Raw genomic sequence first — 24546 nt, forward strand, 5'->3', positions numbered from 1 at the left:
TAGACCAACAGAATCCCTAGACTGTCTCTGGCCTTCAGGGTCAGGTAAATACACTCAATATAGGACGTTTGACGCACATGGCTCCTGGTTAGAGACAAGGTGTTCTTATGCACCAAGGCAACACCCCCTCCCCGCCCACCTAACCTGGTCTGGTCCTTCACTGAGAACCCGGCAGGTAGGGCCTGAGCCCATACAGCTTCTCCCTCAGGCCCATGCCAGGTCTCAGTAATGCAAGCAAGGTCACAGTTGTTATCCTCAAGCAGGTCATATATTATATGGGTTTTGTTTTTAATAGACCTGGCATTGCACAGGAGCAGAGACAGGGTTTGTGGTACGGTTGGAGCGACCCTCAGGTCTCTTTGGTTAGGGGAGGGACAGGAAGGCGGGATAGATATTAAGCATCGATCTCGCCTTCCCCTGTAACGCTGGTCCACTCTCCTACCGCCATACCTCCCCTTGCCCCACACTACCTCAATAGGAGCCCCGTCCAAACATGAAGAGTTATCCTCTACCTCCCCAGCCAAAACATTCCCCCAGTCCATATCCCCCCCTCCCCCTGTAGCACCATGGAAAGGGCAGAGAGAAGACACTTCAGTCATTCTCTGCCCCATTCGACACAGGAACACCTCCCTTGCCCTCACTCCGCCGCTGAAAATGCGCAGCTGCGGAGATGCAGAGTCCAACAGCAGTCCGTAGGCGGCTCCCCTGGGACGGTGCGCAGATGCGCACCTCCGACAACCCGGGAAAGGCTGCCCGGCAGCAGTCGCAGCTCCAGCAGCGGTGTGCCCGGTAGAGAGCGGAGGGGGGGCATGGCGAAGAAGGCCCGGCAACCCGGCTTTTATGCGCACCTCTCTCACTGGTGCGCCACTCCCTCGCCTTCCCCCCAGGTGTCCTCAATGTGGCTTTCTCCGGCCGCCGCGGGAAATGCTGAGATGGAGACAAAGTCCAACTACCAGTCCATGGGCGGCTCCCCCGGGACGGTGCGCAGATGCGCACCTCCGACAACCCGGGGAAGGCCGCCCGGCAGCAGTCGCAGCTCCAGCAGCGGTGTGCCCGGTAGAGAACGGAGGGGGCTCTTGCAAGCAGGCCTTAAGAAATGCCTCTCTCACAGGCACAGCCTTCTCACAGCTGAGCAGCAGAGTCTGGTGGTGGTCTGAGGCTTTTACCTGCCAGCAGGCCTTGAGAAATGCCTCTCTCACAGGCACAGCCCCCTGACAGCTGAGCAGCAGAGTCCGGTGGTGGTCTGTGGCTTTTACCTGCCAGCAGGCCTTGAGAAATGCCTCTCTCACAGGCACAGCCCCCTGACAGCTGAGCAGCAGAGTCCGGTGGTGGTCTGTGGCTTTTACCTGCCAGCAGGCCTTGATCACAGTAATTTCTCTTTCTGCAGTATCTGTTTGTGCACCGCCACATCCTCTCTTCCTGCCTTCCTGAAGCCCTGTGTAGAGCACTTCCTGTCGACATCCTTCGTAAAGCGGTTTCAAGTTCAGCTATTTTAAGATTTAACGTTGCAATTTGCTCTTCGTAATATCTCATTAAATGGTCAATTTGAGCTTTCAACTGCAAATTCTCTCCTCTCAGTTCAGAATTCTCATTTTGTAAATGAACCACATATCGCCTGTCTCTTGTAAACCTTTGCAGCCAAATATCTTCATTTGTATATCCACTTCTAGGTCTAGCCATGTTTCTAACCAGCTGCAACTAGGATTCGACCGTTGGCTCGCAAGATTTGAAAATCCGGCCAAAATACTAGGAGTTTTCCCCTCAGGAGAAAAAACCAAGATATCTTGGTTGGTCATCTATTAGGCACTCAGCGATCAAACAGAACTGATAGCATACTCTGCAACATTTACCAGATGAAAACTAGGAGACATATGGCCAAGCAAGATGGGTGTGTGATCAAAAATGTTATAAGTTATTAATAAGGAAAAATAGACAAGCTGGGAGAGGTTGCAGCAGTTTGCCTTTACCTCAGCCTGTTGGGAAAGGGTCTGTCTCCTCCTTTCTTCTACCTTCTGCTGAATTAATTGTGCAAACTACTTTCCCACTTTGAACTGAGTTTGCAGCCACTGAAATAAGCTGAGGACAAAGGGGGAAATTGGGAGGAGGAGAGAGAAACTGGGTCATTTTAAAAGCAGCTGAATGAGTGAATGAGATTAATCATATTCATAACTGTCCCTATGAAATCAGAATGTTTTGAGATAATTCCATAGAGCATCATCGTTTTGCTGTTCAGCTTCCAATGGAAATTGCCTAATATTTCTGTTTTTACAATATCTGTTTCATATACAGGTCTGAAGTTAAACTCTCAGCCAAGACTAAGGGACATTGTATGAATCTAATCCACAGCTAGCATTTGACATCCTTGGGGATGAGTTACTTCAGTAACTAGCTGCTGAAGTAATGTGGTGAAACTGGTACATATGTTTATATGTAGCCTCTACTTGGGGAATGCTAGTTAGATATTTTTACAGAAATGGGGGGTGGGGATAGATAATGAGACTATGCACATGTCTACGTAACTTGGCTTACTTTCATTTTTTTAGAGGAAAGTGAAAGGAAAGGGTGGGTAATATATAAAAGTGATATTTCCCTGCCTGTCTGGCAGTGTAACTAGAGTTAAATCTAGCTTGGAAAGACACCTGGAAATTTACTTTAGTTCAATGGAAAAGAAGTTGGACATTGGAACTGATGGAGAAATTAACTTTATCAGATGAAGATGGCAAGCAATCACTAAAATTGACACAAGAATATTTGGCACTCATGTTTGGTCTATTCACTATTTAGCTCTATGCATCCTTTACCACAATCTCATGGTCTGTTACTGGGATGATCAGTATATTGATTCCTAAGGGAAAGTATAAATCTTTATTTTTGGATTTGTTTTTTAAAAGGCTCTGATTTTTTTTTATAGCTGACAGTTTATTATTTACTATATTATTATTGCCTGTTATATTGTTTATTCTGTGTTGCATATTTTTATTATTTGTGAACCGTGAGGGTCAAATGCACACATGATAGGTCACATTTCTTGTGTGTGTGTGTGTGTGTGTGTGTGTGTGTATATATATATATATATATATATACACATACTCAGGTTGTTGTCGTCATTGTGTGCCTTCAAGTAATTTCTGACTATTGTGGAGTTTTGGGAGCAGAATTTGTTTAGAGGGATCTTGTCCTTATCTTCCTCTGTGGCTGAAAGAGTGTGACTTGCCCAAGGTCACCCAATGTGTTTACATGGCGGAGTGGGGATTCGAACCCTGTTTTCCCAGTGTCCTAGTCCAACACTCAAACCCCTACACTGTGCTAGTTCCCTATTCTCAGGCCGCACAAAAGGAAAAGTACTTATTTCAATTGTTCAAATAGAGGCCAATATTATGTCTGCTGGACCCCTACCAATTGATGGCAGCCAAATTAGCATAGATTTTACAGATGATTTTATTTACAAAGTGCCATGCAAAGTGCCAAACCTTTTCATGTTCTACAAGGTCCTTGTTGAGGTGCAGTGACCTGAATTGTACCCAGTATATCGAGCATGGATGCATTATGATATCATCAATGCTACTTTTGATTCCTTCCCTAATAATCCCTAGCATGTTTTTTTTTTACAGCCGCTGCATGGTGTGTTCATGTTTTCACCAACCTAGCTTCTACACAACCAGAAGTCCCCTTTCCTGATCAGACAGTCAGTTATAAAGATCTTTAGTTAATTATTTAAATAAATTATCTACCTTTATTTCATTAATACATTGAATTCAAATATATTTGAGTGTTAACAGATCTTTCATACCCTTTGGAAAATACAGATAAAGATACAATCAAATATGTATTTTGGTCATATCATAAGAACAAAGGACTCACTAGAAAACTCTATAATGCTTGGTAAAGTTGAGATCAATAGGAAAAGAGGAAGACCACATTCCAGATGGATAGATTCAATCAGAGAAGCCACAGCCATGAATCTGCAAGAGCTGAGGGCAGTTGAGGATAGGGAGACTTGGAAGTCTCTCATTCATAGGGTCATCATAAGTTGAAGTTGACTTGAAGGCAGTTAACAAGAACAAAATATAACTTACAATTCACTAAACAAGAACTATTATGAGACAAAATAAGTTCGTTGTTTATTATGGGCTCATACAGACAGGCCAAAATAACACTGCTTTGGGTCACTTTGGAGGTATGCTGTTTAAATGTCACATGGATCTTAAGAGGCCAGAAGCTGCTCCAAAGCTGCTCTCTAGTCCTTAGGAATGAAGAGTGGCTTTGGTGTGGCTTCCGGCCTCTCAGGACGCATGCAGCATTTAAACAGCATACCTCCAAAGTGACCTGAAGCAGCTTTATTTTGGCCTGTTTAGGCCCGACATTAATATTATCAGAGTCAGTGTGTCATCATAAAATGAACAAATGGAATCTTAATATTCTATGTTGGCAATTAATGTTTACCATCATCAGTTAAAATTGTCTTCTAACAGTCATCTTTGACAATGCTGGTTCTTTGGCTTAGTACAGTAATCATATTGGATATGATTAGACAATCTTGTCAAGGGAAAACCTTTACCTTTAGTATGAGGCAACATATGTTGCTCACCTTTACTGTAAACCTTCAAAGCTTCTCCCCCTTTTTATTACATATTACATATTCAAATTACATCCATCTCTTCCTTTCAGTCTTATGTGTGGCCTTATCTGTGGACATCACAACAGTTGTGTTTCCTCAGCTCTACTCCATGAATCGCAGCTACAAAGGGTGCGCAAGTTAGGAAGCATAGACAGTTATGCCATTATTACATTCTATTAGATCTGCAGGGGAGGAGACGAGAGCTTTGAGGGACAGCCATGCATGTGGTGTGATGTCTAGTATAGCCCAGAGCAACTGTCTGAATTGCTGAGGCCCAGGCTGCGGTTTGACTTCCTACCTTTATACTTTCTTGCACGCCTGCCTTGCATTGCTTCTATGGAATGCTCACCTGGCTCCGATCTACTATCTGGCTTCTTGACTTTGCATCCAATTACATCCCCACCCAGAGTTTGGAATGTTACATTTACGGTAAAAGGAAATTTGCTCCCTTTATTTGCTGCAGTATCTAAGAGGTAATTTGTAAGTTTATTTGGTTCCCTTTACGCAAAGGTAAATGTGTTACTTTGTAAAAAACCCCCAATACTTAAATGTATAAAATGAGCAAGATTCCTCTCCCACAACTACCCCACAAGCAACATTTTACACACAAAAAAGAACACGAATATTGTTACCATTTTGTACATTATTATTAGGAAGCAATGACAAGTTGCAAGTAAAATTGGTTTCAAGGCATTACTCTGAATCTCTGCAGTCACCTATCGTTGTACAAAATTGCTATATTACAATGGTATTGGTCTGTACCGACTTAATTTATTTGCGGGAACACCTCTCCCTATATAGTCTGCCACGCATTCTCAAAACCTCTGGGAAGAACTTACTTCAATTACAGAAGACAAGACTAGTTACAACTTCCCAGAGGACTTTTATTTCTGCCACCCCAAAATTGTGGAATGACCTGCTGGAGGAGATCCATTTTATTACTACGTTAGACGCTTTCAAGAAAGCAGTTAAGACGGATCTCTTCAGGCAGGCCTTCCCATCTGTCTCTGTATAAAATAGCCCCATCCACTTTAATGCTCCAGTTTACTGACTATGGTGCATTACAAACCGCCCCTTTGGGGCGGCCTGTAGGCGCACCTTTCCCTGGTGTATCAGGGCCTCAGTGGCCAGAATGGCAGCCACTGAGGCCCCGATCCGCTGCTTTCTGGGCCGCGGGGAAGGGAGCCTGGAAAGGGGTGTCCTTGGAGCTTCAAGCCCCAAGGACACCCTGTGGCGGCGGGGAGGAGGAGAAAGGGGCCACTTGGCCCCTTTCTCCTCTGCGTCGCTGGCCGCAGCCGTCTGAAGACGGCGCCCAGTGACGCAAAGCCAGGAAGGAGCTCCGAAACGGAGCTCCTTCCGGGGCTGCGGAAAGGGCGCACTAGGCGCCCTGGCGTGGCCCCACTACGTCACAACCGCGCCGCCTCGTTTGGAGGGGGCGCGGTCGTGATGTAGTCATGGAGGCGGCCGTGTGGAACGGCCGCCGCCATTTTGTACGTGCTGAGCACGTACTAGGGTTGGGGAGGTGCGGAAGTGCTGCCGCTTCCTAACCCTAGTATGTGCTCAGCACGTACTTTAAGGCCCGTCTATAACAGGCCTATGATTAGATTAAATTTTAATTGTTAATTTTATCATCGTATTATGGGAGGGTTAAGGTCTTTGCTAGAAAAACTTTGGTTGATTGTAACTGTATTGTTTTTCTATTGCATTGGTTGTAATCCTGCCTCGATCCACAGGGAGAGGCAGGAAGTATAAATAAATAAATAATTATTATATTAATGTTTGATGGAGGCTGCATTTGCACTGCAAAAATAATGTCATTTGACACCACTTTAGCTACCATGGCTTAATGCTACAGGATCCTGGGATTTGTAGTTTGTTGTGGCTAACTAGCTCACAAAATTACAAATTCCAGAATTACTTAGCAGTCCGTGTCTTGGGGTCCAGCACCAGTCCATGGACTATCACTTTGAGTGATACTGCTCTGTGCAATTCAGATCACTTTATGCTCAAGTGACTATACTTCATCTATTCTACCCCCCCCCCCTCCATTGCTGACCTGTTTGTTTGAGGATCTGTGGTCTCATTCAATATTCAATATTTATTTCTTAAATAAATGACAGGGGTGTAACTACTGGGAGGGGACAAATTGCCCCATAAGAATTTTGCCCCATGAATAAAAATTTCCTTCAGTCCCTAGATTTCCCGTATTGCAGCAGCATTTCAGCTGAGCATTTAGTAATACAGTTTAGACATCCAAAGAAAAGGTGGAGGGCAAAGTCACCTAGGTAATGTGAAAACAGAAAATATAAGAGTTTTATGTGTGAATGATTTTCATCCTTGGCTAGAACAGAGCTTTGGTTATTTGCCTTCCTCCAGCCCATTACTATCCACAAAGACAACTAAGACATTTTCAGTTGTACATATGAGCCAGAACCCCAGATTGGATAAATAATCTTTTTTTATTGATAGATTCAAAACAACTGTCCTGCAGGAAAATAGCAATAACTACACTAATTTATTGAGGAACTGGTGTGTAACTGGTCTTGCCTTTTGGCAGGGCTTTGTGTAGTTCATGACAACAAGGCAGCTTCAAAAGAAAAGAAAAAACAGCAAATAGAGCAATATTAGACATTTCATAAGTAAATAGCAATAGTAAACGTAAAAACTATATATTCTCTATTCTCTCTATATATTGTAGAGACCAAGTAACTTTAGTGCATTATTACTTTATGCATGCATATATATATATATATATATATATATATAATTTTCTTCCTTTTAAAGCTACACTTGCATAATGTATCCTGCTTCTGGTGGTTGTTCAGAGGCACAAAAAGTTATCTTGGGCTACATCTGCACTGCAAAAATAATCCAGTTTGACTCCACTTTAGTTGCCATGGCTCAATGCTGTGGGATCCTGGGAACTGTAGTTTTGTGAGACATTTTGGATGCAGCCTAAGACACTTAACAACTGGCTGCTGTACCAGAAATCCTATTTGTTATCTTATGGGCTCTGAGAATGACCAAGCATTGTTCATATATTATCAGAAGGACTCAACACTGGAATTTTCTTTTAATCTCAGGCTTCAAGATTCTAGAGACCAAATTCTACAGGGAACCACAGACAGAAGATTCTACTCTTTCTGAATTGTGGCTAATACATAGTTCCCCCTTTTAGGGATAGGGGACTGAAGTAGATGGCCTCTCTTGACATTGTCAAAATCAGACTCGATTTCACCATGTAAATTGTGTTCCAAGAAAGTCTAGGTCACATCTGTGGCGACATCCATTTCTTGGGTAAGGAAGCTGACAGCTCAGCAGCTCACTCGGCTGGTGAATCAATCTCCACCTCCTCACTTTGATTTTCATGTTGCTGCTTGATTTTACCAGGCAGATGGCGAACACTGTTGAGTCCTCGACTGCACATGACAGAGATAGATGCTGGAATAGTCAGAGGGTGTGAGATTCACAGACAGTCAAATTGTGACTTTCTGGAAAGGCATGGAAGAGGAGATCAATACAAAATCGCTTCCTATCAAATCTCTTGATGGGAAAAACAGACTTTTATCTAGTGAAAAGATGGTCACCTTTAATTTCCTTATTGTCCAAGCATAGCCATGCCTAGTATTAAACAGAGTCCGAAAGCTGCTTTATGCAAGTGGTGCAGGGAAGCAGGAAGCTGAAGAAAGACAGAACTGGGTCTGCTAACTTCCATTGCATCCTATAAACTAGCCTGCTGCCCGCAGGTGAAGAAGATGTCAGTCTGGTCAGCTGTACATGAAATGCAGAATCATAGAATTGGAAGAGACTACAAGGGCTATCCAGTCACTCACAATCAAAGCATCCTCGACAGATGGCCATCCAGCCTCTGCTTAAAGATCTCCAAGGAAGGAGACTCCACTACACTCCAAGGAAGTGTGTTCCACTGTCGAATGTGTGTGCTTGTAAGGGCAGATTTCTAATTTTATATATAAAAGCATACATCTAATATTAATAACCCCCTACATTAGGGTCTCATTTCCACTACCTTTTAAACCGGATTGCAAATTGGTTTGAACCAGTTCAAACGACCCTGGTTCCCACTTAAACCGAACCGCTGAAGCGATTCCGAGAAGGGGCCCATGTGCTGGACCCATTTAATCTACGTCTTTTTGACGCTGATGTTTTCCATGTCTTTTTTTGATACAATGATTCTGTGCAAGTGTGAACCAGATGCAAATCAGAATTGATTTAAATTTGCCCGTCATCTGGCTGGAGTGGGTCCATTTTGAATAGATTCATGCATGAATGTGAACCACAAGTGGATTATTTTAGATCAGTGATTCCCAAACTTTGGTCTTCCGGGTGTTTTGGACTTCAATTCTCAGAGGCCCCAGCCAGCTTGTCCAACAGCCAGGTATTCTGGGAGCTGCAGTCCAAACCATCTGGAGGACCAAAGTTTGGAAACCACTGTTTTAGAGGGAAAATGTGATAAGGGCAAATGTAGTGGGAACCATGCTCCACTGTTGAATCAATCTATCAATTTGGATCACAGACTGATTTATCTGTAAGTGGGAATGAGGCTTTAATATGAATACATCTAATGTGAATAATACTATACGTACAGCTAAGATTAATAATATGAATCCCAGGACAACCATATGTTGTGGCACACTCATTAATTTAATAGCAATCCAACATTTTTCATGATCTACACAAAGGCTTTGTTATAATCTATAAACCACAGGCTGATTTTATTCTGAAATTCTTTGATGTGCTCCATTATCCAATGTATGTTTGCAGTATGATCCCTAATGCCTCTTCTTTTCCTCAACCCAGCTTGGACATCTGGCATTTCTCACTCTATATATGGTAGTTGTAGTTGGAGCATAAACTTGCATTGTGGTTATATTGGTGGGTTTTCACAGAAATCTCATCGATATTTTTTGGTCAGACTTTGCATATATAGCAAAATCTATGGGACCTCAAGTCCCATTCTTTCCGAAGGCAGTGTGAAATGCATGTGACCATGTTGATGTGGCCATGTACACACACCACCAATGGAGCAGGGCCATCCCTGGATGCTGCAAAACGTAGATAGCAAGCCAACTGTATTAACAAGTTAGCCATGGTGCCATTGCTGTTGTCTCTGAGAGATCCTCCACCAGTACTTCTTCTGCCGAGTAGCTCTTTGGCACATTTAATCTGATTTCACAGTAAAAGCCTGTCTGACATGGCAGATCCTACCAGCAGCATTGCAGTTGTCAGCATAACCTCTTCCTTCACAGGAGCATACAATCCCACCTCCGCTAATAGGTAGTGCCATTGATGGGCACAGTTGTCTGCCTTGGCATAAAAGAAAAAACTTTTCACAAGATAAATCTGTATTAAGTACCTTGCCAGTGCCTTTGCTCATTTATTTTAAAACTCCTAATCTAGCTTTCTATGCAAAATGAACATCTCAGCAGCTTATAGCTACACAGATAAACCCTTGTTCATATTAATGTGGTAATCAGAGCAGGTGCAGCATCTTTCCTGACACAATTCTCAGCTTTTGTCTACTATAAAGAGCCACTAGTTATCCAAAAATCACAGCAAAGAAAAACTGTAGGATATTTTTGTGAAGCTGGGATCTCTTTATGAAGGGAAATATATGATACTTACAGTATGGTTAAATGAAGGTGCTTTGTTGTTGTTGTGTGCCTTCAAGTCATTTCCAATTCTTACTTGACTTTCTTCAGTCCTACCATGGGGTTTTCTTGGAAGATTTGTTCAGCGAAGGTTTGCCATTGCCTTCACCTGAGGCTGAGAGTGTGTGACTCACCCGAGGTTTATTACAGATGCCTCCCTCAATGGGTACAACAGGTTGGTGTTGAGGCAAATGTATCCCTCAAAGCAGGGTTGCCAAATAATTAGATTGACCTAGGTTTATTCTGTAAATACCGTATCATCCAAAATCCATAAAACAGTGATACTTTTATTACGCCAACGAAAATGCACATTATATTATATATGTTGCAGGTTTATTCTGTGCCTTTAACACCAGCTTGATGGCATGGAGATAGGCAGTTTCATCCACTAATATTGGTGCATAAATACACAGTCGTGAAGGATCAAGTCACATTATTTAGATGGAATCTCCATGTTTACATGTCATGTACTTCATAACAACTGTTAAACTAGAGAGGGGCGACACAGCAGAAGGTGGTTATTACCTGTCTGCCCTTGTTGTGTGTAAATGTCTTGAAGCAAGGGTTCTTAACTTGTGGTCCATGAACCTGTCACCATACGCTTCCATGTTTGAGAAATGAAAACTGGGACACATGTGGCCCAGCAATCTCAGACTATAATCAGGATGACAAAAGTTATTAATGAAGAGGATCACAAAGAAGAAGCAATTGTGTGTGGGTGATTTATAGTTTTATGAGTTTCTTATACAGGTCTGTGATCCCAAAGAGGTTAAGAACCAGCATTCTAAAGGCTACTATGTGACCACTGTTGGAAAACATGCTGAACAAAATGGATATATGGCCCCACAGTAAAGTGTGCCCCTTGTGCCCTATGGGGTTTGGTTCCAGGACCCCCCATGGATATTAAAATCTGTGGATGCTCAAGTCCCATTAAATACAATGGCATAGTGAAATGGTGTACCTTATATAAAACAACAAAATCAAAGTTTACTTTTTGGAATTTATATACTTTTGTTATATTTTAAAGCTGGTTGAATCCATGGATAAAGAATCTGTGGATATGGAGAGTCAACTGTATAGCCTAGCATGATTCTTATTTCCATAGTGATTCTGTTTGTTTGCTTGTTAAACCACAGAGGTTGTTGTTGTTGTATGCTTTCAAACTGTTTCTACTTAAGGTGATCCTATCATATGGTTTTCTTAGCAAATTTCTTCAGAGGGGGTTTGCCATTGCCATTCTCTGAGGCTAAGAGTATGTGCCTTACCCAAGGTCACCCAGTGGGTTTACATGGCCGAGCCAGGATTTGAATCCTAGTCTCCAGTCATAGCTCAACACTCAAAACATTACACCATGTAGGGTGGATGCAAACCTGTAAGTAAAGTTAGCAGTCTTCCCCACATTGCATGGTATAACAGGAACTCATACTCTCCATTTGAATTGTAGGCTGCCACTCATTTGTCCCATTTTAAAACAATGGAGCTTGCCACAGTAGACCATCCCTACATTGGTTCTAGATATGAATAAGTTAAAATGAAATAAAGAAGAAAATCTTGATAAGGGGCACACTTGCCCAAATACTCTCTGTGTGTATGTGCCTTCAGATTGCCGGACATATGGAGATGCCATGAATTTCACAAGGGTGTTTATCACATGGAGGTTTTTGCAGCTCAGATCCGTGGTGACTCCTGGTTCAGCTATGCGAATACATGTTACAACGTGAATGTTTTTTCACACCTGGTTGCCCTTCCGTTGCCCTTCCAAATCGAGGGGGAATCGAATCCAAGGCAAGTCACGTGATGCAGATTCATGCAAATCGGAGTGAGTGCAAATTGTATTACCACACCGGTGCATATCATGCAGATTCAACAATTTGAATCGGCACCCTTGTGCATGGTCAGTGGGGGTCTGAACGCATCGTGACCTTGTACGTTTCTGGGGTGAAAAGGGGCACAGGTACTTGTTCCCTGTTTCACGTAATTGCGTGACTATTTGCCTCATGAATATTTCTGTGTCTTCTTTATCCCCCTTTTTTATTTTCCCTTCCATTTCAGCGATTTCAACACACACATAGATAGACAGACAGACAAACAGATAGAGATACATATCTGTATATTCACATTCACGCACATACACACATATATATATTCCAACAAAAATGGGTTGTCCTGAAAGTTACCCTGAAAGTGAAAGGACCACCAAAAGGAAATGGGGGAAAATTGCAGCCCCGCATCATGGGAAATTTACAACTCGGGAGGTTTGCGGTGGTGTACCAGAGCAGAAGCAAAGTTGCATTCCACAGACCAATTCGGAGTGAAATTGAAGTGAGCTTGAAAGCGAATTCTGTGAATTCGCTTGTTACCGATTTCACCAAAATGAGGGGTCACTTTGGAATCACTGCAGAAGTGCCACGGAAGGAGCCTCCATAGAAAGGAATCACGTGTGATAACACATCACGTTATTGCGTGACTTCGCATTGTGGGACCCGCAGTCATGTCGGTTCTGAGCTGCAAAAAGCTGCAAAAAATTCCATGTGATAAACACCAAGGTTTTGTTAGGCAAGGGATACTCAGAGTGTTTTTGCCATTTCTTCCCTGCGGAATATAGCCTAAAGCACCTGGTATTCCTTGGCAGTCTACCATCAAAGTGCTAACCAGAGCTACAAAGAGATAATTAATTAATGGAAGTAATTTTATAGTCCCAGGCTATTCAAAGACTGCATCAACGTTAACCCCTTCAGAAGGCCATTAAACAATTGCACTGATATAGACCCACTAAAAGTGCAATTTTAGCCATGTTTACTCAGACATAATCTTACTCTGCCTTGAATGTTTATGCTTGTTGCGTGCCTTTAACTTGTTTCTGATTTATGGCAACCCTATCGCAGGGTTTTCTTGGCAGGATTTGTTCAGAGGGGGATTCCCCTTGCCTTCATCTGAGGCTGAGAGAGTGTGACTCTTGTGACTTTCTATGGCCAAGCATGAATTCGAACCCTGGTCTCCAGAATCGCAATTCAGTGTTTGAACCATGACAGTCCATCAGACCGGTTCTCTTTTATGCTGTTGTGTGTTGGTTCTGACTTATGGCAACCATAAGGTGGCCCTATCACAGGGTTTTCTGGAGCTGAGAGAGTGTAACTTGCTGCTCAAGGCTCAATGCTATGATGGTTGAGATGAATCATTAGAAAATTACTTCCAAAAGTATAAGCTGCAGTGAGCTTCATGGCTGATCTGGGAAATTGAACTCTGGTCTCCAAAGTCATAATGAGCCAGCACAGTGCAGCGATTTGAGCACTATCCTGTTTTAACTTAGGGCCTGAACAGGCAGGCCAAAATAAAGCTGCTTCAGGTCGCTTTGGACGTATGTTGTTTAAATGACACATGTATCATAAGAGGCCAGAAGCTGCACCAGAGCTGTGCTCTAATCCTTAGGACTGGAGCGTGGCTTTGGTGCAGCTTCTGGCCTTTTAGGACGCATGCAGCATTTAAACAGCATACTTCCAAAGTGACCTGAAGCAGCTTTATTTTGGCCTGTCTGTTCAGGCCCTTAGACTGTCTTAATTTTGTTAGTTGCCTTAAGTCCCTGTACTGGGAGGAAGGGGGGATACAAATAAACATAATAATAATAATAATGACTCTGGAGACCCGGGTTCAATTCCCAGCTCAGCCATGAACCCAGTTGTCCAAAGCAGGCCAAGGCACTGCAAAATGTAAGGCCTTCAAGAAAAAATGTCGGCTGTGACCAAACAAAATCTAAAAACACTCATATAAATATAAATCAATGCTTCTGAGTCGTGCTCAAAAGGGAGGACATTTTGAGAATTCCTCTTGGACATAAGGCTGAAATGGAGGCTGTGTCCTAGAATAGGAGGATGCTTGGTTGCCCTGAATGTAGGACACTACCAAATAAAAGCTAAAAAAATGCTCATATAAACATAAATCCTTGCTTTTTAGTCATGCTCACAAGGAGGACATTGTGGAATTACTCCTGGACAGAAAGCTGAAATGGAAGCTGTGTCCCGGAAAAGGAGGACACTACCAAATGGAATTCCTCCTGGACATAAAGCTGAAATGGAGGCTGTGTCCTAGAATAGGAGGATGCTTGGTCACCGTGAATGTAGGACACTACCAAATAAAAGCTGAAAAAGACACTCATATAAATGTAGATTTGTGCTCCTTAGGCCCCAAATGGAGGACATTTTGGGAATTCCCCCTGGACAGAAGGCTGTGTCCTAGAATAGGAGGATATTAGTGGTCACTGTGCCTGAAACCCACTGGTTGTGACTTTGGTTAAGTCACACTCTCTCAGCCTCAGGGGGAAAGGCCATGGCAAACCCTTTCTGGATAAATTTTGCCAAGAAAACCCCATGATAGAGTGAGACTATGATTCTAACAACAACTCCAGAGTTATAGTCCAGCCTTCCAACAAACCACTACATCACTCTGGGATCCCTTTTAGGCCTGCATCTTTAAAGAAAACTACGACTCCCAGCAGCCCTTGCGCCTGAGAGGCCGCTCCCAGCCAATCAGGTCGAGGTTCTTTGTCAAGCGCTAAAATGGCGGAGCCCAGGAACTGAGCAGAGAGAAGGAGTGTGTTTCTTTGTATAATAGAGGGGAAAGCATTGGTAAGTTCACCTGCTTTTTAAGGAGCAAAGGAAGAACCCCAACTTTGCCTCACTTTAATCAATCAATCCCCCTTTTCTTCTGGAGCTGGTTATGGCAGCATCTGCACTGGAGAAATAATCTGGTTTGAGACCGCTTTAATTGCCATGATGGCTCCATACTATGGAATTCTGGGAATTGTAGTTTGTTGTGGGGCCCCCAGAGCAGAGCTATATGTTATACTTAGATTTTTTGTTATATATCTAAAGAGGGGGAAGGAAAAGGAGGGAATTATTTATATTGTATTATTGTATTTCATTAGAGTTGTATTTTATGCATGTATTGGTTTTATTATTATTGTATGACTGGATTGTATTTTATGGATTTCCTTTTGTAATTTTATAATATATAATAATAATAATAATAATAATAATAAATATTTATATACCACCTTTACAAATGATCAATAAATAATAAAATTTATTATCATTATTATATATAATATTATAATATATATTATAAAATTACCATCTAATTAATAATAATAATAATAATAATAATTGTAAGCCGCTCCTGAGATCCTTTAGGGCTGAAGGGTGAGGTATAAAGACCGTAAGTAAATAAAAATCATAGCATTGATCCATGACAGTTAAAGCAGTTTCAAGCTGCATTAATTCTGCAATGCGGATGCTTCCAGGGCAATCTTTTTCTTAATGTAAGCATGTCTCTAGGTCAGTCCAAGATCCTCTTTCTCTTACCATTTTTGTGTATTTATTTTGCAAGACTCCTAGCAAGTGTGAAATGATCCAGTTGATCCATTGGCTAGTGGCTCGCCAGTGTTCTCCCAGCTGGTGTTTTAAGTTTACGTTACTGGAGAGGATCCTAAAGTATAAAGATAATAACGCCAACATGAGGATTGTTCAAGCCGTTCTATTCTCCCTCACCATGCATGGATATGAGATCTAGTATCACAACAAAATACAATTCCCAGAATTCCTGTAGCATTGAGCCATGGCAGTTAAAGTGGTATCAAACTGGATTATTTCTGCAGGGCAGATGCAGCCTAAGATGTGTTTAGAAACCACACTTGTCCCTCCATATTCGCTAGGGTTAGGGGCACAAGACCCCAGTGAAAATGGAACAACTACAAATAACAAAAACACCATGTTTTTACTTGAGAGGACACCTCTAGGAATCTCTAGGTCTTCCAGTGCAACTCTGTGGTCAACATCTGCCAGACACTGACCATAGAGTTGCGCCGGAGGAGCTACAAAGGCCTAGTAGAGTACTCTCTCTAGGAATCTCTAGGTCTTTCAGTGCAACTCTGTGGTCAACAGCCTACAAACACTGACCATAGAATTGCACTGGAGGAGCTACAAATACTGAGTAGAGTACTCTCTCTAGGAATCTATAGGTCTTTCAGTGCAACTTCTAGTTAATGTAGACCATAGAGTTGCACTGGAGGATCTAGATATTCTTGGAGAGATCATATTAATCAAGTCTGTGAATAATCAAAGCTGCAGATATCAAAGCCGCAAATATGGAAGGATGAGTGTATAGTTGTTTATTGTTGTATGCCTTCAAATCATGGTCTCCAGAGCCATAGTCCAGCGGTTCTCACGTGTGTGAAGCAAAGAATACTCTATGTTTTAATTCAGTAAAAGTAGTCAAAATTGGGAATGGATTCACCATCCCATTGACATGGGAATCAGCAACCCCAACTGCTATGGTTGGATCATGGGTTGTCGCAGTATGGCCCTGAATTATGATAGGAGTGAGAGAGAGAAAACCTCTTTACATTCTCCATATCATTAATAATTTTAGAAATTTTTTCCTTTGTCCGCACCCTACAAAAAGCTTCAAGACTATTAACCTTTTTGTACAGAAAAAATAGTGACAATTTGATGTTTTTCCCCCCTTTTCTGCATTTGGTCACTTTGGTGATATTCCCTAGGTTTAATAGCTCAAGCTGTAAACAGTATTCCAGATGTGACCATGCCATCAATTTATATAAAGACATTGCGGTGTTGTCAGTTATTTTCACTCTAATCTCAATCATGTGTATAAATCCAATTGACAGTACCAACTGGAATAGACCCATTGATTCAAAATGGAACTTATATAGGTGTTGACTTTCTAGATTCCTATTAAATCATTAAAGCCAGAAAACCAGAGTTGACTTAACCATGGATCAGTGTAAGTACAGTCGCCCCTCCTAACTTGTGGATCTGGGACCTGTGCCCTCGAATATCTACGGAGGGGTGACCTCTGCCATTTCCAATGGTGTGCGCACTTAGTGTGCATGCCCCACTCAACCCAATGAGGCTTGAATATGTGTGAGCCTCCATTTTGCGGGGGGAGTCTGGAATGGATCCCCCGGGAAAAGAGGGAAAGGGAAGAGTGCAATCTGTCCTGAAAGCACTGATTCGCTTCTGCTCTCTCATCCATCCACCTTTTAGTGTTTTCCTTTGCTTCATCCTTTAGCTACTTTGTTACATGTCCTGAGGTTTTACCCTCGATTTACCCGCAAGTCATATCAAAATCCATACTTTTTGGCCCCAAACCTGTCTTTGACTTATACATGAGGTTGACTTATAGGGCCTGAACAGACAGGCCAAAATAAAGCTGCTTTGGGTCACTTTGGAGGTATGCACATGCATTTTAAGTGGTCAGAAGCTGCGCCAAAGTTGAGCTCTGGTTCTTAGGACTGGAGCATGGCTTTGGTGCAGCTTCCAGCCTCTTAGGATGCATGCATCATTTAAACAGCATACCTCCAAAGTGACCCAAAGCAGCTTTATTATGACCTGTCTGTTCAGGCCCATAGTCAAGTACATACGGTAGTTAAAGAGAGCTGAATCTGAGATATATCTGTGGCTTTATTTCTTTTGCAGAGGTATCAATTAATGATTTCAGATGCATTCACTGCACTAATTATCAATTCCATTTCAAGCTGAGAAACATCTGATTCAGTACAACTAACTGAGCATTCTTTTTTACTAAAGGATGAATGGGAGTCTGTAGTCACAGGCAACTTTTAACATTTTTGTCTTGACTACTTGCACCTGTGACTGTTTGAGACATAGGATATTTTGTAATACAGTATAGGAACAAGTTTTGCACTGTGTCCATTTGTTAGTCTGTATTCCTCTGAGCTTTAAGTTTGTCAATACTCGATACCTTGGAGGAAAGAATAACTAGAAGTTCATATACTATAGTTAGCCTATATAACATAATTGATTGCAGTAAACAGCCCAGATAATTATGGATGATTGGGTGTGTGTATGAATGTATGTGGATGGGTTGGACACTTTCCAGGGAAAAATAGAGCACTGGATTTTTTTTCTGTTTTGGAAAAATTCCCACTCCACATCTCTGCATGATGCAGCATGCCCAACACATCCAGTTTTCACTCGTTCATTTCTGGTTCTGGGTTATGCAAATTGGATCCATAAAGTAGAAAGAATTGGTAGAGTCTACCAAATGACTTCTGTTTTGTGTAGCTCAGTTCTGCTTTGTACTAATAAAAGCGTTAGAAATGACAGGCGTACTAAACCGTTTCCTTCCTAGACTTGGGAGTATAAATGAGGAATTCAGTTCCCCACTTCCTCTACCACCCACTCTATAATCTTCAAGAAATCATATGCTCTGTCGTGCAAAAAGGAAGAATGCAGGGTTTACTAATCATAAGGGATTAGCCATTTCAGACTTGCTCTGTGTGTATTTGTATGACTATATGAGGTTCAAAGAGCTGCTTTTATTTATTTGGAAAGTTAAATTGCAAAATAACAGTATATTTTAAGATCATTTTAATCATAAAGGAATGTATGCCTTTATGCATACCATTTAGTTATTTGTGTCAATGGTCATTCAGATTGCAGTCTTCAGTACAATTGCTAAATAGTAAGTCCTATTGGACACAGTGGAATTTTTTATTAGTCCACAGATAGGATTACATGCTATACCGTTGTAGTAGATGTGGTAGATGATATGTGGCCCTCTATATTTTTGTAGAATTGCAGCCCATTGCATTTTTCAGCATTGTCTATTCCAGTTAGGGCTGATGGGATCTGCAGTTGAGCAACATCTGAAAGGCCACCTGCTTCCCTGTCTCTGGTATAAAATAAAATAACTGTCAAAATACAGAAAGGCTGCTAAAGAATAATGACATACCATATGGAACTCTGAGAAAGTTTCTGTATCTGTATGTAATTGTAATTGTGTATATTAGTGATGGAGCCCCGACTTAGGGATTGTCCACAAGGACCAAAATGCCTGTGTTCCCCCAGTGTTGCATTGTTCTGCTTAGATGACACAGATCCTAGCAGACTTAACATGGATCTGGTCCGATCCCAGGGTAAATAGCCTTTACCCCAGGTCAATTTGACAGCAATGGTGCTGGCTTGTTGAATAAATTCTGGGTTTTGCTAATTCCTTTGTTACAAATATGAATACTGTATTTAAATATAGGCCTGTTACAAACAGCCAAAATAAAGCTGCTTCGAGTCACAGTGGAGGTATGGTGTTTCAATGATGCATGCGTCTTAAGAGTCCAGAAGTCACACCAAAGCCATGCTCCAGCCCTAAGGACTGGAGCGTGGCTTTGGTGTGGCTTCTGGACTCTTAGAACGCATGCATCATTGAAACACCATACCTCCACTGTGACTCGAAGCAGCTTTATTTTGGCTGTCTGTAAAAGGCCATAGTTTCTTCAGAGGCTCTAAGGTGGAACCAGTGTGTGGCATAATCCAAGTGATAGAGTTTGGAACTCATATGGACCACAGTTGAAAACTTTTGTAGCCATGAATTGCATGGTTGGCATTGAAAAAGTATTCTTTTAACAAAATGAGAGAGAAGTGTTGAAGCCCCTTTATATCCTGGAAAAATGTTGGAAGTCTGATAGGATGCATGATGGAGTCCAGGGTCAAGTTTTATTTTTCTTACAGGATAAGAAGATGATGAAAGTGGTCAACCTCAAACAGGCCATTCTCCATGCTTGGAAAGAAAGATGGAGTGATTACCAGTGGGCCATAAACATGAAAAAATTCTTCCCTAAGGGGACTACGTGGGACATCCTGAATTTAGCAGGTCTGTTTTATAGTTAGTGCAGATCATAAGTGTTCATTACAGGTTGTTCCTAGACAGTGTGCTCTATGCACCACAAATTGCTGAGCAGTGATTTGAATCCTGGTCTCCTAGTCCAGCACTTAAACCACTATACCACATTTGGTCCATCCCACCATAGATAAGTAGATTTACATATGCATAGTAGTGGAAATGTTTCAACCAGGCCAAAAGCAAGAAACAGAGTTTAACGTGTAGATGAACTCTAGTGGCTTCAGGATTGTAATCAAAAAGTCCAAAGGGAACAAAAAAACCAAAGCAAAGCAAAGCAAAAAAACCTAAAATGTATATAGGCAGAGAATTGATTAGTAGTTGGTTAACAAAAGATGACCTTTGGTGAGACAAAGGCCTTTATTCCAGGGGTGGGAAACCATGGGAGGCCAGGTGACCACATTGCCCCCCAAGACCTTTGAGAGCTGTATACATACCCCCCAAATGCTTTCTAAGGGGCATGGGGAGCATTTCCATCATATTTTATCATTTTAGAGGATGAATGTGTATTCTTAAAGGTTTGAATAATATTATGGGGTCCTTTAGCAGTGCTATCAAAGAGGATATGGGGACAGAGCTGATTTTGGGGTCTGCCACAACATCTGGATGTGTCACTCTGTTGGAAGGTCTTTTGTTGCTATTGAGTAATCTTTTCAAGCTTGGGTAGGTGTCTGTAAGCAAGGACAGACCTACAATTCAGTGGCTGTTTACATTTCATGGCTTCCAATTAGGGAACAATGGAAAATGTTGAGTTCTGTGAAAGGAGTATGGTGTGTTTCACACAAAACTATAGCACTGAAGATTTTTTAAAGGAGATATGGGTAGGGAAAACCATGGTTTGTTACATTCATAAAGCTTGAACTTTTGCTCTCCCATGCAGACTTTTATTACCATTAATAACTAACCGTAGTTTATCATGATGTCCGAACTTGAACAAGCTACGGTTAGTGTTAAATAGGGTTTACTGAAGCAAACAAGCTTTATAAGCCATGGTTGAAGTTGTCATGTTTCAGTAAAGCAACTGTAGTTTGTCTCAGTTCAGACATACTGCTGAAATATGCGTAATTAGAAACTAAAACCTTCAGCCGGCTTGCAGCCATGCCAAAAGGAGAGATGAGAGAGGACATGCGAGCTTCATAGTCATGTAATTATAAACCATAGTTTATCATTATGTTGGAATGCAGTGAACCAAAGTAAGAATTAAACTGATATGAGATGGATTTAATTGTGTAATATCAATGCACTTTCACATCATTCTTAGCCCCATTACTGTTCTTTCCAAATTTTGACACCTAGGTAAACATTTCCCACAGATTGTCATGGTTAGCTTCATAACAAAAGGGTCTAGAAACTAAGGGGAGGAAAAAGTCTGTGATTTTTAGAATTCTGGATATATATTATTGAATTTTATGTTATCATTCTCTTCATCATTGGCTGATGTTTGCATTCCTTTCTTCCTCCTCCTTGGTTTTATCTTGTTTGAAAAGCAAAACAACACTTTTATGGTAATTCTAGTGTCATTTCTTGCATGGTACAAATTCATGGAATTTTAAGTTTGCTCAGCACTTTTTTAAAAAAAAAGACTAAAGCTTTTAAAGCTGGGATCTGTTCTGTTTAATTTTGTAACATACCATGTGGATTAATGATGGAATATAAACAATGGAGATGATTATTAATATGTCTGCAAGACTGGTGTAGTTTTTCCAGCTGAGATTGGAGGAGGACTTTTGGCTCTTTGCTCAGACATGACAGTTTTGTGTCTCCAATAAATTGTGGAAAATATCCACCCTGCAAAGGCTGTGGATAACTAAAAAGGTGGGTTATATTCTGGGTGGGGGCAGTAGTTGGCTGGGGAACAATTATGAAGTGAACATGAATAACTCTCAAACAGTTATGGAAGATGGATGAGGTTACTGATGGCTGCCCTGATGTTGTGAACATCTGGAAAAGGTTAATGGATAGAATTGTGAGCAGGCCTAGTGGTTGTTAGGGCAACCCCAGAAGGGAAACTTTAGAAGGAATAGTAGTATATTGGGTCTGATGGACTTTTTGGGCCAGCCTTAGATATGGATATCTATTGTGGCTGTTGCTCCATGCAGCCCTAGAATATTGATAAAGGTGAAGAGCTGGAAGCTGTAGAATTACAGTTAGTCCAATGGTGCTAAATAGACGCCCCTTTTCCTGGTGGTAGTTTTTATAGACCACATCAGGTTGTGTCCGGTCTTTAAATTTTTGAAGTCTACGGTATGTACAGTGGGCCCTTGATATCCACTGTGGGTTGGTTCCAGCCCCTCTCCCCTATGGATACCTAAATCCATGGATGCTCAAGTCCTATTAAATACAATAGCATCCATTATAAAAATTGGCAAAAATAAAGGTTTGCTTTTTAGAATGTATAGGTTTCCCCCCCAATATTTTCAAGCTGTGGATAGTTGAATCCATGGATTTAAAAAAATCCATGGATGTGGAGAGCTAATTAACCCAGATTACATTTGTTCACATTAGGGATGCTGATGGGAGGCATAGTGGGAAAATGAGGATGGTAACCCTTTTTGCCTTGTTATAGAGGAAGGTGGGGAAGGTTCTTGTGATGGGAGAGAAATATTTCTGAGAAGATAGTGAAATAGCTGGGCTTAGGAGAGTCCCCCTGCCTCCTCCGGCACTGTATAGTCATTCAAATGGTTAATTAAAAACTTAACTGAGCAGATAGGGCATACGCTGCCCCTTCCTACATTGCCAAACCCAGCATGTTGGCAGGCTGCCACCGAGGAATGCGTGCCAGCAGTTGGCCCACATTCTGTGGAGAGATTCTATGTGCCAGCCCTCAACAGTCCTCTCCACCTTCTCTCCTTCAATATTCGGAAGTGTTTGGCGCATACTACCGGTTAACAGAGGTGCTTTCTGAGAAGTGCTCTGTACCACTTGAGGCTGCAGAGGTCATGTAAAGGTTATGTGCATTGATTGCAGCAAATTCAGCATGTGGTGAAGGGGGTGGCATGGCAGCAGCATCCATTTCTTACCAAGAATTCCTTATGGAATAATCACATACCTTCCCCGCACCCCTTCCCCGGAATTATTTACTGTGCTGCCAGAGGACCCAAAATTATGGGAACTTGGCACTTTCTAAGAGTACGTCAAATTTTGTGTGAGAACTTTGCAGCTCCCATGGTAGCTTTCATTCTTTTTCATGCACATTACTCAAGTTGCACATTACTCAAGTTGATTTTCTCCTTTCTTTCTTTTTTTTAATTACAGAAGCACTTCTTGAACAAGCCATGACTGGCCTCGCGCCAAACCCACTGATCCTGTCCTACCTGAAATATGCCATCAGTTCCCAGGTAAAAATCCCATAGTTGGCCTTTTCATCTTCAGGGGGCATAAATAGATTTTAATGGGTTGAATGATTATATTCAGTTAGAAGATTAAAAAAAAAATTCAAACAGAACCCAGATCTAAGTAACAACAAGATTTTCTGGCTCTTTTCCTCTTTGAAATACTGGACCAATTCAGCTCATTTTTCATATCATATATAATCCCAAAGGATTTTTTTTAACTCTTGTGCATAAATTATTCTGGTTTTGCTAAATCATGGAGGATGGGAGATGTCAAAAATGTTATCCACTTGATTTAAAGCATATCTTTAGAACTATAAGAAATCTCAGGAAGCAGTATTCTGTGTTCCTGTAGAATTGTTCTGGTTAATCATGGATTATTATTCAGTACAGTAATCATTGTTCTGATTATTATCAGTTCTGTTTTGTTGTGGGGTTGTTCAAACTATTGGAACAACTAGAAATCACAATAAACAATTTTATGGTTAGCTGATAAAATCAAAATAAGCAATGAAAATCAACATGATTTATGTTTAATAGCTTCTGCTGTGGCTCTGAAAGAGATTCTTGGAGATCTTGATTCACCTTCCTCTGCCAAGTGAATAGTGATAATGTGTTGTCTTGTGTAGTTTGCCCTGAGTGAGAAAAACAAGTAACATCCCTCACCCTTCTGTTGCTGGAAGGTTACCGTAACTTTCTTGCAAGGTTTTGCAACTGAGAGATTCTTTTTTTTTTTGGATGCTTTTTAACCTATCCTTTTCTTTCTTGAGTTGCTCACTACAAAGTTGATGTGAAGCAAATATTCCATCACCTAAAAATGTCTGTTTAAATTTGTGCCAGACCAGCGCTCATGCAACAAGCTGGGACGCTGTTAAGTGACCTTGTCATCCCCCCCATGGCAGTCGAAATGGCAGGGCTTGTTTGTGGTTTTGTTTTTTAAAATGTTATCTTTTGCTAGTAACCACTTCTCTCTGTCTCTCTTGTTTTGGCTACAGATGGTGTCTTCTTCTAGTGTTCTGATGGCCATCAGCAAGGTAGCATTTAGATACCTTTTTCTGCAACCTCATTTTCCTTTCTAATAACCTGAGATAAAAGTGTTGTATTCAGGGACTATAGGATTCCCCCCACCCACCCCCAAAAGCCCCTGATATACAACCTGGCAACTTGGGAAAATATTTGGTTCACCTTAATGTCATAGGAAGTTTCTAGCTTTTGT

General features: G+C 41.5%; 1 protein-coding gene across 3 annotated transcripts in view; it reads left to right on the forward strand.

The window, feature by feature from the left end:
- The first annotated feature begins 14820 nt into the window (after positions 1-14820).
- LOC149309169 (mediator of RNA polymerase II transcription subunit 24) overlaps positions 14821-24546 on the forward strand; it is a 63312-nt gene continuing 53586 nt past the window's right edge. For all 3 annotated transcript variants that reach the window (XM_089531887.1, XM_089531888.1, XM_089531889.1), the window contains exons 1-4: positions 14821-14909; positions 19830-19971; positions 23254-23336; positions 24326-24364. In XM_089531887.1, the coding sequence (XP_089388013.1) occupies positions 19839-19971; positions 23254-23336; positions 24326-24364 (255 nt within the window). In that variant the 5' untranslated portion in view covers positions 14821-14909; positions 19830-19838. The remainder of the gene's footprint in view (positions 14910-19829; positions 19972-23253; positions 23337-24325; positions 24365-24546) is intronic.

The sequence above is a fragment of the Sceloporus occidentalis genome, unplaced genomic scaffold, assembly GCF_023333645.1.
Source record: "Sceloporus occidentalis isolate IW3139 unplaced genomic scaffold, rSceOcc1.0.p SCAF_7, whole genome shotgun sequence".
Lineage (NCBI taxonomy): Eukaryota > Metazoa > Chordata > Lepidosauria > Squamata > Phrynosomatidae > Sceloporus > Sceloporus occidentalis.